The 13,307-nt window shown below is 41.2% G+C and overlaps 1 protein-coding gene across 2 annotated transcripts in view; it reads right to left on the bottom strand.

Moving 5' to 3' along the window:
- Window positions 1–1,576: 1,576 nt before the first annotated feature.
- URB1 (URB1 ribosome biogenesis homolog) overlaps window positions 1,577–13,307 on the bottom strand; it is a 52,629-nt gene continuing 40,898 nt past the window's right edge. The window contains exons 31-39 of one of the 2 annotated variants that reach the window (XM_062622194.1): window positions 12,253–12,413; window positions 11,770–11,881; window positions 10,763–10,869; window positions 10,093–10,236; window positions 9,220–9,329; window positions 7,063–7,239; window positions 5,803–6,044; window positions 3,544–4,146; window positions 1,577–2,739 (exon numbers count right to left, since the gene is read on the bottom strand). In XM_062622194.1, the coding sequence (XP_062478178.1) occupies window positions 2,534–2,739; window positions 3,544–4,146; window positions 5,803–6,044; window positions 7,063–7,239; window positions 9,220–9,329; window positions 10,093–10,236; window positions 10,763–10,869; window positions 11,770–11,881; window positions 12,253–12,413 (1,862 nt within the window). In that variant the 3' untranslated portion in view covers window positions 1,577–2,533. Of the gene's footprint in view, window positions 2,740–2,826; window positions 3,152–3,543; window positions 4,147–5,802; window positions 6,045–7,062; window positions 7,240–9,219; window positions 9,330–10,092; window positions 10,237–10,762; window positions 10,870–11,769; window positions 11,882–12,252; window positions 12,414–13,307 lie in introns of those variants that run through there. The other variant, XM_062622195.1, reaches the window with a different exon arrangement.

Raw genomic sequence — 13,307 nt, forward strand, 5'->3', positions numbered from 1 at the left:
CTAACGTGTCAAGTGCCCTCACCTGAGCACCGGCACCAGCAGCCCAGCACCAAGATCCATTCCATATCCTGAGGAGCCCAGCCTCTGCCCCAGACTGTACATGGTCGATACAACAGGCATGCCAGAAGCAGTATGACCTTCTGGGTGGTTGTGAATTCTGAGTAAAAGGCTTAAAAGGCCTGTCCTGGCAATGCTGCCTGAGGGCAGCCCACACCGCTGGGCCAGCTGCAGAGCACTCTGGAGCTTCATCCACGCGGTTCTCATCACGACAGCAACAAAGTGAGTAACTTGTGTTCAACTGTAGAAACTCCTTGTTTTAAAACACAGGCACATATATGGAGCAAGTTTTCCATTCCCAAATGTTCTCCACAATTTATTTTCATCAAGCTTAATTTCTTAAAATAATGACTCTCCATCTATATATGATTTATTCAAAGGCATTTTGAATATGTTGGCAGTAATTCAGGCACACAAATCCTTACATGCTAACCATCTATGCCTTTTAAAGATACTTGGACCTTGTTTCTAGGAGGACTTGATAATGAACTTTTAATTGCCACATTGCTAAACTATATTGAAGCTCAGAGGTGCTGAGAGATCAAGCTTTGTTTTTAAAAGTTCCCAAATGCACAGCTACAGTCTCTTTATCGGCAAGCACATATGAGCTGTATGTATTTTACGTGACAGGCTAGTAGCTTTAAATTGTCAGCTCATTTTAATTCATTTTCTCTTTGTTTCCAAAACTACCATTTAAAAAGAAAGAAATGTGTATGAACAATTCTCTCCTCCAACCTTGAGTATTTTGGTAACAGCAGTACTGGAAATATGAACAAAACATTACAAGCTAGGGAGATAAGTACTCACTGATGGGCGTTTCTGGATACTTATGCCATAAGATCGTAATTTGTGTTTGAACACTTCATGTGCACTTGGGCAGGATTAAGATATACTACTCTAAGGAATGCAAACCAACATGCAAATTGGGCCCTGGACGTAGTCATGGTCTACCCCAGATTTGGGTAGAGAAAGTACATTTCTGCATTACTGTACTCTGGTTGAATGGTCTTACCTTGTTTAATTCTGTCAAGCAAATCATGATATAAATCACTGGTAGATGTGCTCAGTCCCTCAAGAAAGCTGAAAAACTCCTCCCCTATGTGTTATGAGTATTTTTTTCCAGTTAGGTGAGATGGAAACACATCTTTTGCCAGAGGAACTCCTCTGGTTTCATTCTGATTGGTATTTTTAATTAAATAAGGGGTTTGGGGTATTTTTCATTGCAAAGAAGATTTCCTGATATCAGAGGCTGAGGATTTTACATGACACAGCATTTATCCTCTAATGGGCTTGCAGCATTTTCAAGAAATATTTGCTATTTTTTCATCAAGTCTTCATACAGATACCATGGCTTCTTTAGGACAAGAATATTTATGTGCAGAAACAACCCTCATTATTTGAGTCTCACTTGTTTATTAACAAACCCCAACCAACCAAAATTAAATAACCATCACAATGAGTGTGCATTTCCGCTTTTTTCCCTGTACAGAATCTGTACAAAGTACGTAGGCACAACGCATTCATGAGTCAATTTAATAAATTATGGTTTTACATTTCAAAGGCTCCATCTCAGGCCATGCATGTCTGCATATCTGGAATGGGATATTAAACTGCCCTCCAGGCCCCATTAAAGAAATCTTTATCAGATTTCACAGAGAATCAATAAGTGGCAAGTCACCTGGGTTTTAGTTCTATCTCTCTTCTTTTCAGAGTGGAGAGAAGACAGGCCTTTACTGCAAGTCCCATCAGTGCTTGGACTTGATCTTTAAGGTTTTTTCCAACCTCGCTGATTCTATGATTCTGTGACTCTATGATCAGGACTTTTCTAATAAAAAAGAAAACACAGGAGAATAAAAACAACCAGCACCAATATAAATGCTTCCAAAAGCCATTTAATTTAAAAACAAGGAGAATCCCAGACCATCATGATTCCAGGTTTCAGTCTTCTATTCATACTGGCTTAGAGATATATATATATATATCCTATATATATATATATATATATATATCCTGAAAGAAACCAGGTTCTTCAAGAACAGTGAATCATCATGCCTAAGCCTCTGACAACCCATTCTTTGCAGTTACACCACACTGTGGTGAAGCTCTGCAGCCTTTTTTCCCCATATTATACTGGAGACAGGACGGATTTTGACTACATGGGCACTGAAATACAGTCCAGAGGCAATGCACTAAGCAGTCTTTTTTGGTTCTTTATGAAGTTAAAAATGCCTGTAATAAAAATTATATAAATAACATTCAGTGTCCCATACTGTTCAAGAAAAGGAAAATTACAGCTGTAACGTTCCACTGACAGATGATGAATACAATTTTCCTCCTCTGAGTTTGCACATAGTAATAAAATATTGATCTTTATGACAAGTTAGATTTGTAGGGAGAACAGTTCAGGAGGATTTCCCAGCTCACAGCAATGACAACAGAGCATATAACATTCAAGATTAAGTGTCACTTCACTGAATTAATGCCTCAATGTAGCCAAGTAAAGGGTTTTGCAAAGAGCCGTAATAGTTTCTTCTCCCTGTTTATGAGTTTCCAAGTCATCATCATTTAATTTATCATCTGTGCTACTGCAGATCAATTTGACATGGGTTATTAACATATCTGGCTCCTGTGCTCCAAGCCACATGTCCCCAATGTACACAGAAGTCAGGAATACACAAACAGCTGTGGAAGAAAAATTAGAGAACAATCAGCACAGACATTCTTCTATTTCCAAATGCAGTACAAACCCAAACCATTTTACCTCAATACAAACCCAAACCATTTTACCTCCAGACCTATGTTTTAAAACAGTTTCCTCTTTTCCCTAGATGTAAAATCTGTGGGGTGTTTGCCCATGCAAACCCAATGATTCCTCCTCACATTAAGGGAAGAAAACAGGTTTGTTTTTTTTTTAGCACAACCTTCTGACCTCTTTAAATAAAACAGTTTGAATACTGAACTGTGGCTTTTGCTGTCAAATGATAATATTGAACAGCATATGGATTACAGCCCATGCCCACATGGACTCATTTGTTGCAGACTTTTTTCCCCTTGCAATTACATTTTTTATACCTCACTGAACTCCATTTTAGTCCTAGAAAGGAAGGTTTCTTTGAAGGAGTGCAACTGTAGAAGCCCCTACCTACAGCATGACCCTATTCTGTGCTATCAATCCCTGCACCCATCCCATCAAAGGCATAGTTTTTACTTTGTGAAGCTATGAGCACCAATGGACATGGGCAAACTTCAAACTGTTCTGATTAATTAAAAAAAGACATGGAACTACTTACTTGTGGCTGCCCCATCCCTGGCAGTGTTCAAGGCCAGGCTGGATGGGGCTTTGAGCAACCTATCTAGTGGAAGGTGTCCCTGCCCATGGCAGGAGGATGGAACTGGATGAGTTTTAAGGTCCCTTCCAACCCAACCCCTTATATAATTCTGTGATTACTGCCTTGTTACATGAGTGAAAAGGAAAAGACAAGTTACCTTTCTTGTTAATGTCCTCTTCCGTCTCTGCTGACAAGCACAACATTTTCATGAGTTCATGATAGCTGTTGTTGGTCAGGCCCTGAGCATCCATTAGGTGAAGCATGATTGAACTGAACAAATAGAGCTCTTTAAAGTGTCCAGCTGTTCCACTGCTGGCCTCACAGACCTGGGTGTAAAACCTGAAGATGTTGTTTCTCAGCATCTCATCCCTGAGCATCTCCTGCACTGCCACTGGATGTGGCAAGATGCAATTCTGTAGCCAACGCAGAATTAAGGACACATTTTGCATATTGAGGCTGTGCTCAACCATGGACTTCACTAGCCATTTAGTTACTACATAAATGGATGCACAGGTAAGATCGACTGCTTCATCTGCAAGCTCAACAGATTTGAGAGGCTCCCCTTGATGTTTGACAGGTGGTGCTGGGAAAACAGGCTCCCAATGGGCAAGTATGGAATTCAGATGATCTCTGCATTTCTCCAGCTCAGAGGCTTTCAGGTATGCAGCAGTGTCATCTTCTCTTTCTATCTCATCTTTTTTCCGAATGTGATGATATGCACGAGATGAGGCTTGAGATTTGTTCTTTTCTTTAATATTTTCTGTAAGAAGAAAACCACCACCAAAACAAACATCAGAGACTTCACAGGATTTCTTGGTACAAAATTATGCAAGACAGACAGTATTATGTGTTGATTCAGTTGCTAAAAGGATAAGCACTAGCCTCATTTAGCATCCTAATTGAGCCTGTGCAATTCAGAGCAAATGGGCTACAGGCAGCTCCCAGTGGTTCACAGGCTGAAACAGTTGTCTGAACTGGATTGCCTAACTGAGGTGAGCGATAATGCCACCCAGACCCTGGTCCACAGCCCAGCAAAACCAAGGCAGTATTTCAGAGGTCCACAAGACACAGTTTTGCCAGAAAGGCTACATGATCTTAAAGGCCTTTTCCAACCTAATTGATTCTATGATTCACAACACCTCACAGGAAATGCTCAAGCTGCTATCCTGTGGGCTAGCAAAGGCATAGCACGTGCCTGCCTGTGGAAGGTATCAACACAGCCATGCTGCTACTGTGGAGTGGCACAAGCTAAAGCAGTGAAGCCTGCCTCCCTCCAGCACAGCCGCGTCCTGGATGAGTGTCTGTCTGGAGATGTGCTGCCAGCCAAGTCAGGTGAATTTCCCACTCTAAGGAAAGAGACAGGCAGCCAAACTTTGTGATGTGGTGATGTCCTCTGTTAGACGCTGCCCATGCCATGGGGGGCAGCGAAGCTTCCAAACAGTAACAGCCCTTTGCCACCACTGTACCACACAGAGTGTTTTATGGCTATCTGCTTTCTAGAGTCAGTGAGAAAATCATCAGAAATGCCAACTACGTGCATTTCAGCATTCTTCCTGGGGGCTGTAGGGGATGGGGACAACTCTTGAAATGTTACCTTGGAAACAAGATTTCAGATAAGGGTCCATTTTCTGTAACTGCTTTATAAGCTCATGAGGCTTGGAGCAACAGATTTAAAATAAGTAAATAAATCAGTGAGTTACAGATGTCACTGTAATAATTCTCTGAAAAATCCTCAGAAAGACACTGAAATTTAGTTTAGAAAAACTAATAGCATCCCTTAAATATAGCAATACCTTTATAATTAGTTCAACTGATACAGAACAGTAAAAAAAAGATGGAGAAGTTCTAATGGGCACCAAGAGCAGCTGTATTTGCAGGAAACCAGCGTTGTTTACGCTGTTCACTACAAAGTTGCTTGTACATTTTATTCACAGAGATAACAAGAGAAGTCATACAAGTCCAAATGCGGTTTTGCTTTCTTCCAGCTCTGATGGCAGTAAGAAAATTTAACATTTGCTTACTTTACGGATAGTTTTTACCCATATTTCACTTTCAGGTCCCTCATCCACACTGAGAATGATTCAAATCTTTGAGCACAAAGCCTCCGGGCACTGGAAGGTTTTTAAGGTTTCATTTAAGAATACAAATTTTGAAAGCCTGACACTAGATTTGCAACTAAACTCCTTCCTTTTTTAAAACTCTGTTTCTCCAAAGTTTCCAGAATTGAGTTCAAGTTAGAAATCACTACAACAAAGACCTGAAATATTGACTTTCCATTTCTGTTCCTCCTCCCCCAACCTGTATCGGACTGTCCAACAAAAGAAATTAACTCAACTTCCTACAGTTTCCCTCACTTGCCTGGTTCGCTCGTAACAACCTCAACAATCTTAATTTCCTGAAATATTTTAGTACTTACTAAGCAACTCTTTGATTTGGTATTTCTGAGCAAGACTCTGCACATCCTCTTGCAGTTGCAGGTCTTTTTTGATGACACTCCACTTATGCAGCAGCAGCAGGATCTCTTTGTTTGAGAGAACACTGTCGTTCACAGTGAACCGGCTCATTTCTTTGAAGGTCTCAACAACTATAGCACGATATTCCAGCACAGAATTGAGTGTACCGAAAAACTGAGTCAGTTTGGCTGCATCCAAATTAGTCCTATGGAAAGAAAATGAAAGTGCCATGTATTTTTCTGCATGCTAATCCATAAAACAAAACAAAACATGATGTACACAAAATACACAAAACAAAATTCAGGGTTTTTCTCCTTCCAGCTTCTTCCTACAGTTTTCTCCTGCAGTTCTCTGCACATATACCTCTGTTTCTCAGGATGCCAGTAGTAATTACTTTCATTCCCACTGAATCCCTAGTGCTTTGCTCCATTAGCGTTTGGCAGAACAGACCATAAAACACAGTCTTTGCTCTCCTGCCTGTAAATAACAAAGGCAGATGGCATGCAAGGAAAAGGCAGAGGTCTGGAGCTTTACCTGCACTTCTTTATTTTCCATGAGTTTTCAAAAATTTGGGGGAATAAAGATAGTTTCCCCAGGCTGTGGCAATACTTTGCATGAAGAGCTTCAGGTGCTGTTATGAACCCAGACAGAACTGGTTACCCATCTATTTTCTGCTATTCTTGCTGCAACTGCTGTGCTTAGACAGGTTAGGTGCTCTAGATCTAGAGAGAAGAGACGGACCCTTTCTCTACACTCTGGTCTAGAAACTTTACACGGTTTCTCCTTCTACAATTTCCACATGTGGTACAGACACAGAAAGTCTGAAACTTCAGAGTACGAAAGATCCGTGTACCAAATAGCATTGCTAACTGCGGGCTCTAATCCAGCAGGAAAAATGTGAAACACAGCAGCTTAAAAAACGGCCAGTAAGTAAGGATATAGAACTTGACAGTAACTGCATCAGCTGTTACTTCCCACATATTTAAACAGTTATATCTTCCGGTCAAAGAAATCCCATCAAAATTCACTCAAGATTCAAACTGAAGGGGATAAAAAGCATTACACTACCAGTGACCAAGAAATTCCTCTGGCCTTAGTAAATGTCACACTGGGTAGAGGGTGAGATGCAAATTGTTCAATAATAAAAAAACAAAACAAATAAATAATAGAAAACCCCAACAAAACAAAAACCCCCAAAGCCCCTCAAACCCAAAAGATCTTACCGAATGTGTTTCATTAATGTGATCAAAACATACAGAAATTCATTTACAAGCTGAATGGGAAGAAACTTCCTGTTCTCCTGGGATTGATTCTTGATTTCTCTCTTGCCTCCTAAATTTGTTAGCCATAGAGTGTGGAGTAAGGAAATAATTTTATTTAATATCTTGTTTTCCAGAAACCTGGAAAAAAAAAAAAGGAAGCAATCACCCATTTGCAAGGCCAATCCTAACCAGGAACCAGTCTATCACCTAGAGGGGATCATATTCCAGTGCACTTTTGGAGCCATGAATGGCAATAGGTGCCTGTCAGCTAGGACCCCATCAGGGCATGAAAACATGGCATCCCTTTGAAGCCCCAGCTACATGGAGGCCCTGGTTATTGTCCTCTTCTTGCCTTGCTGCAGCTGGGGAAACACAGTAGTATCACAGCCCTGGCATGAGAATGGTGATTTCTGACTTGCATCTTTCATTATACAGCTCTGCCAAGTATTCCATTACATTGCAACCATTGACATCACTTCTCTAGAGCAGTTACTGTTCAAGACAGCATGGTTCCTTATGTTCCTAAGACGTTAAGTAATAACAGTATTGCTTACAGCACAATATCAGAGTAAAAAACAAAGTAAATATGGCTTCTAAGGGGGGAGGGAGAAATCTCAATTGATATGGAAGATGCAATACTACTTCTCAGAAGTACAATCACAAAATAAGAATTGGGTACCAGAAGCCAAATCCAGACTTTTTCACTTCCAAATGTACCAAATTGTACCAAAGAGAGGTAGTTGTACAACAGGGGAGAAACACTGGAAACCTGTCCAGACAAATCACACTGCAGATGATCCTGAAACCTTGCTTGAACCTGTCAGGGTTCAAGGTACGCAGAAGAGATTTTTGTGTGTGTGCACACATATCTGTGTCTGTGCCCACATGTCTGCCTATATGTGAGGGAGAGGCAAGGGGAAGAGGAAGGAGCGGGAGGAGAAATGTTGTAGACAGCTCAAATTCATTACTGTGCTAGTTACTGTGTAAGAGGTCCTATGAAAGGATGTGAATTGTGGATATCTGAAACTGAAGAGTCACATACGCTAAAACAAGGTGCCATTTTGTTTTCTACATTTTTCAAGGAAGCACTATCAAAAACATGAAGTCCTCCTACTACAATGTGAAAGCATCTTGATTTTGTTTTTAGAAATACAGGGGAACACTTCAGAGTTCAGCAAGTTCTGCCAGTATGGTCCTAGGTGCCGAATGCCACAACCGCTGACAGGTGATGTCTGTATCCATCACACAGAATCATAGAATAGTTAGGGTTGGAAAGGACCTCACAATCATCAAGTTCCAACCCCACTAAACCATATTACCCAAGGCCTGGTCCAACCTGGTCTTGAACACTGCCAGGGATGGAGCATTCACAACCTCCCTGGGCAACCCATTCCAGTGCCTCACCACCCTAACAGGAAAGAATTTCCTCCTTATATCCAATCTAAACTTCCCCTGTTCAAGTTTCAACCCGTTACCCCTTGTCCTGTCACTACAGTCCCTAATGAAGAGTCCCTCCCCAGCATCCCTACAGGCCCCCTTCAGATACTGGAAGGCTGCTATGAGGTCTCCACGCAGCCTTCTCTTCTCCAGGCTGAACAGCCCCAACTTCCTCAGCCTGTCTTCATACAGGAGGTGCTCCAGTCCCCTGATCATCCTCGTGGCCCTTCTCTGGACTTGTTCCAACAGTTCCATGTCCTTTTTATGTTGAGGACACCAGAACTGCACACAATACTCCAGGTGAGGTCTCACAAGAGCAGAGTAGAGGGACAGGATCACCTCCTTCGACCTGCTGGTCACGCTCATTTTGATGCAGCCCAGCATACGGTTGGCTTTCTGGGCTGCAAGCGTGCACTGCCGGCTCATGTTCATTTTCTCATCAACCAACACCCCCAAGTCCTTCTCTGCAGGGCTGCTCTGAATCTCTTCTCTGCCCAACCTGTAGCTGTGCCTGGGATTGCTCCGACCCAGGTGTAGGACCTTGCACTTGGCATGATTAAACTTCATAAGGTTGGCATCAGCCCACCTCACAAGCGTAACCCTTGTTTTCATACTCAGCTGCATTATTATTCTTACCGGATAGTAAAATTATGCCCATTTCACTACTATTTCCCTAATTACCTTTTTTCTAAGATGTGCACTATCCAGGTTAGGAGGCTGTGATCTTGTATGAGCTCATAGGCAGCTCTTGTGACATAGGCAGCATTTTGTAGTATCTCCAGAATACGACTCTGAAACAGAAAACATGATTCGTTCTTTTACAGAATTAGAATATAGTCAAGATATAACTATTATCAATCTTTCAGAAGGTTACAATTAGCAATCTCTCCGGTATCTGATCAACTTAAAATGTATTACCAAACATCATATGTTCTTAGCAACCCCAGGGAAGAAAGCACATTCTCTGTTCAATGCTGCATGCACACAGATGCCACTCTCAAAAAAGAGGTCTTAAGGCATCTTTTTTTGTCCAAGATTTTGATACCTAGATAATGTTAACAGACTGGATTTCTTGGAGTGGATGCTTATGAAAATGAGAACTTCTGGCATGTAAGTTTTCTCACATGCTAAAGCACTGTACAAGTAAAGTGCTGGTTAGAGAACAAAATCACCCAAAAAAGCAAAGGCCCTGACCATATAAGCAAAACTGAAGTATCTGCAATATTTTCCAAGAAGCCATAGAAGTACAACTACAGCCAGTTGAGGAAACTGAGTGAGGTTCCACAAGAGCAGGGACATGATCCAATTTCAGGGGACAAGGGTGTGACTCTGTTTCAGAAATAAGCAGTTATTTCCCCTTTCACACATTCACAAAATCAACCAGAAAAACATTTTCAAGAGAGCAAGTGCTGAGTCAGCTGCTCCTTTCTGCTTTGTATTTGTTTAACACCTGCAAGCCATGCAAATGTTTGTGATTTTATGGGGGTTTATGGCTTGTTTGTGGGGGTTTGTTTGTTGGTGGTTTGTTGTTTTGGTTTGTTTTTTAATTCTTACCTGGGAGCCCTCATCACACAAAGGGCTGTTGAAGAAGGAAAGAATGACCTGGAAAATCCTCTGGTAGTCATAAAGCTCATAGCAATGTTTATCACGCAGCCCTTCTCCAAGAAATCTGAGAATCCACTCACGTTCTGTTTTGTACTAGAATCCATAGAAAAAATACTATCAGGCATTTCAAAATAATGCCTGCTCATAGAAGCAGAAAACCCCTCACTCCCTAGGAGTGCCAGCACAACGCATAACAGCTACTTCTGGACTGCTCAGTTTTCATCTCTATCAAATTTAATCAATAATATCCATCAGGAACAGTTACTCTTGCAGCCAAAATAGGCACTGTTAATGGAACTTTAAAAGCTGCTGTTTCTAGAACACCTCAGTTGAACTCAACATCAATATTCTAAACTCAAATACAAATGTAAGCTAGCTAGGGCACAACACTCTGTTGGGCTTACAAGAGCACAGCACAACTCATGAGTTTATTGTGTGTTACTATTAAGAAAACAACAAAGAAACCCAGAAATAATACTTCTCACTGCAATATAAAACAAAACAAAGACACCTCTAGTTAAGTACCTATGGAAGAGTAAGATTTCATTGAGTTTTTATGGCTTTTTTCTATTATTTTCTAAAGAATGAGTGGATACCCAAAATGGGATTCTTACGTTACCTCGAAATCAAAACTGTAGAAAAGCTGGAAAAACCCTGGTACTTTTCTCAGGTCCAAATACTGGTGTGACAGAAGGAATCTATTTATCTTTATATACATATGCTCCTCTGTGAAGAGAAACAATGGTTATTGCGGAGGAGGACAATGTTCACAAAACACAACCACGCAATATAAATGGAACACGTGCTTTCCAGCATTTCAGGCAGTAGTCAGAACAGTACATTATAGTGAGGAGGCCTTCTGCTCTAAGGCTGATTATACTGCGGGCCATCCTTCCTCTTCTCCAAAATGAAAATCTCATTCAGAATGTGCACAAAGCACGTGAGAAGATAAACGTTCAACATGGCTCTGAATTCAGCAAACACACCGTTACTTCATTCACAAAACAGAAATCTGCAGCAAAGTAAGAGGCAAATCTCTCCATTTCAAGATAATCCTTCATAATTTTTAACCCACAGACCATGTACGTTGCCCACCAGCAGTGGAACAAATTGCCCAGAGGGACTATTTCTATGGGCTAAAGTTTTTATAGGATAAAGCCCTGTGCAAAGTGGTCTGCCTTCATAGCTGGCCCTGCTTTGGGCAGAGGGCTTAGCTAGAAATCTCACAAAGTCCCTTCCAAACTGAACTACTCCCCAGCACCATGGTTCACCTTTGCAGCAATGACTTATGCTGATTCAGTGTCTAAGGCCTACTGAACTTGGGCCAATCTGCTGAACAGGACTCACACCCATCTCGTCCTCTGCCCACCTCCACCCCAAAACAATGAGGAGGTAGTGGCACCATCCCTGATAGATCAGACTGGTTTTGTACACAAATCAAAATGGCACTTCCCACTTCTCCAGTAAGGCAGACTACACCAGAATTGAAAGCTTTTCTTTGGAACACAGGAAAGCATACTTCATGGCTCCTATCAGCGTCACACTATCTCGTCTTCCAGTACTGGTTAAGGACATTATTCCAGTGACTCACTCCAGGAGTTCAACACACACAGGAAGTTACCATACCTGGCTTTAGAATCTGCTGTGCCACACGAGCAATGTAGAGGGTCAAAGAGAAGGTAAATCTGAGGTTTGGCTGCCTGATTCCATTTTGCACAGCATCCAAGAGATACAGCAACTGCAGTAGAAGAGCCCAAGGGAGAAAAGTTTGAACCATAATCCAACAATGGGATAGTGTGAATACATAAATGAGCTTTTAGGGTATTTCACAGGCCATAAATCAAATACCAATCCCATCAAGATTTCCATTCCTACAAATAAAATTTCTACATATTTATAGAACACATTTTTCCCCCTTTTTCTGCCCACTGATTGTAAAGGAAGAAACACAAAGCAATAGGTGAGAAACAGTGGAATAGAGGACAAAAAGCTTCTTTTAGCTCTCTCACCATGTGCACGTAGGTGGATGAGTAAAGCAGAAACTCTCCCATAAATGTCCATGACCTAAAATTTCTAACCTGGCAAACTACCAATTGCGCTCAGTCTTACCTGACTCTGCTCTCGAAAGCGAGCTCCTTCCAGATGAGAACGAAAGGAAGCCAGGACAAAATATGCAGCTGCTCTCATGTTGGAATCATAGCTGCTAAGGGCAGCTACTGTTAGACCCAGAGCATTGACTTCAACAAACTTGTGACATGCCACTACACACTCTGTGTGGAAAGAGGGGGACATTAAAGAGAAACACCCAGTGCATTATATTGACATGTCACAGAGTATATAACAACACTGTAATCCTTAAAAAACTTCTATTCATAAACACCAATTTCTAGATTTACCCCTACAAACTATTACTTCACTGCTAGGTGAAGGCTCCTTTAAATAACAAAGGTATTTCGCAAATCACTCTGAACAGGAATTCTTTACGTGAGCTGAAATTAATGTGTTTAGTCTTATTTACATAAGACAAGATGATTCTGTCTGCCAGACCACGCAAAGTTAGGAGAAAAGTCTGTAAAGGAATCACATATCTCACTGTTTCATGAAAGTTAAGTGCAAAGAAGGTCAAGAGGGAAAATTCTCCACCTCAGAACATTTTATGGGTGCCTGGTAAGTCTGCACCTGAAAGAATAATCAGCACAGCCCATGAAAAGCCTATCTGCACTAAAGAGCTGTAATAGCACAGACAGGAGAAGAATATATAAATAAGCTATTAGCCACACCAGTTGTTACTGTGCACACATAAGAGATACTGCGGGTAAGGCATGTTCCAAGCAAAGTACTAAACTGTACCCCTATGCCCTTCTGGACAAACAAAATACAGCAATGAACAGTATCCAGCAAAAAACCCAAAACCATACCCTTGAATCTAACCTTTATCTTCTACAGCATTTTGCCATCAGGATTTAGACCTCATTTCAGGGCTGCATGTTTTACCCACTGATGACTTGATGTAAAATGCCCAGGATTACCTCCATCACTATTTCTATTACATTCACCAGTAATGGAATACAATGGCACCTCAGTTCTATTTTACCAGCTAAAGTGCAGATGTACTGCAGGTCTGAGCTTGGCAAAAATATTCACGTATTTTCTTGTAATTCACA

Source organism: Pezoporus occidentalis, unplaced genomic scaffold, assembly GCF_034315485.1.
Source record: "Pezoporus occidentalis ecotype Australia unplaced genomic scaffold, CSIRO_AGI_Poc_V1 ctg24, whole genome shotgun sequence".
Lineage (NCBI taxonomy): Eukaryota > Metazoa > Chordata > Aves > Psittaciformes > Psittacidae > Pezoporus > Pezoporus occidentalis.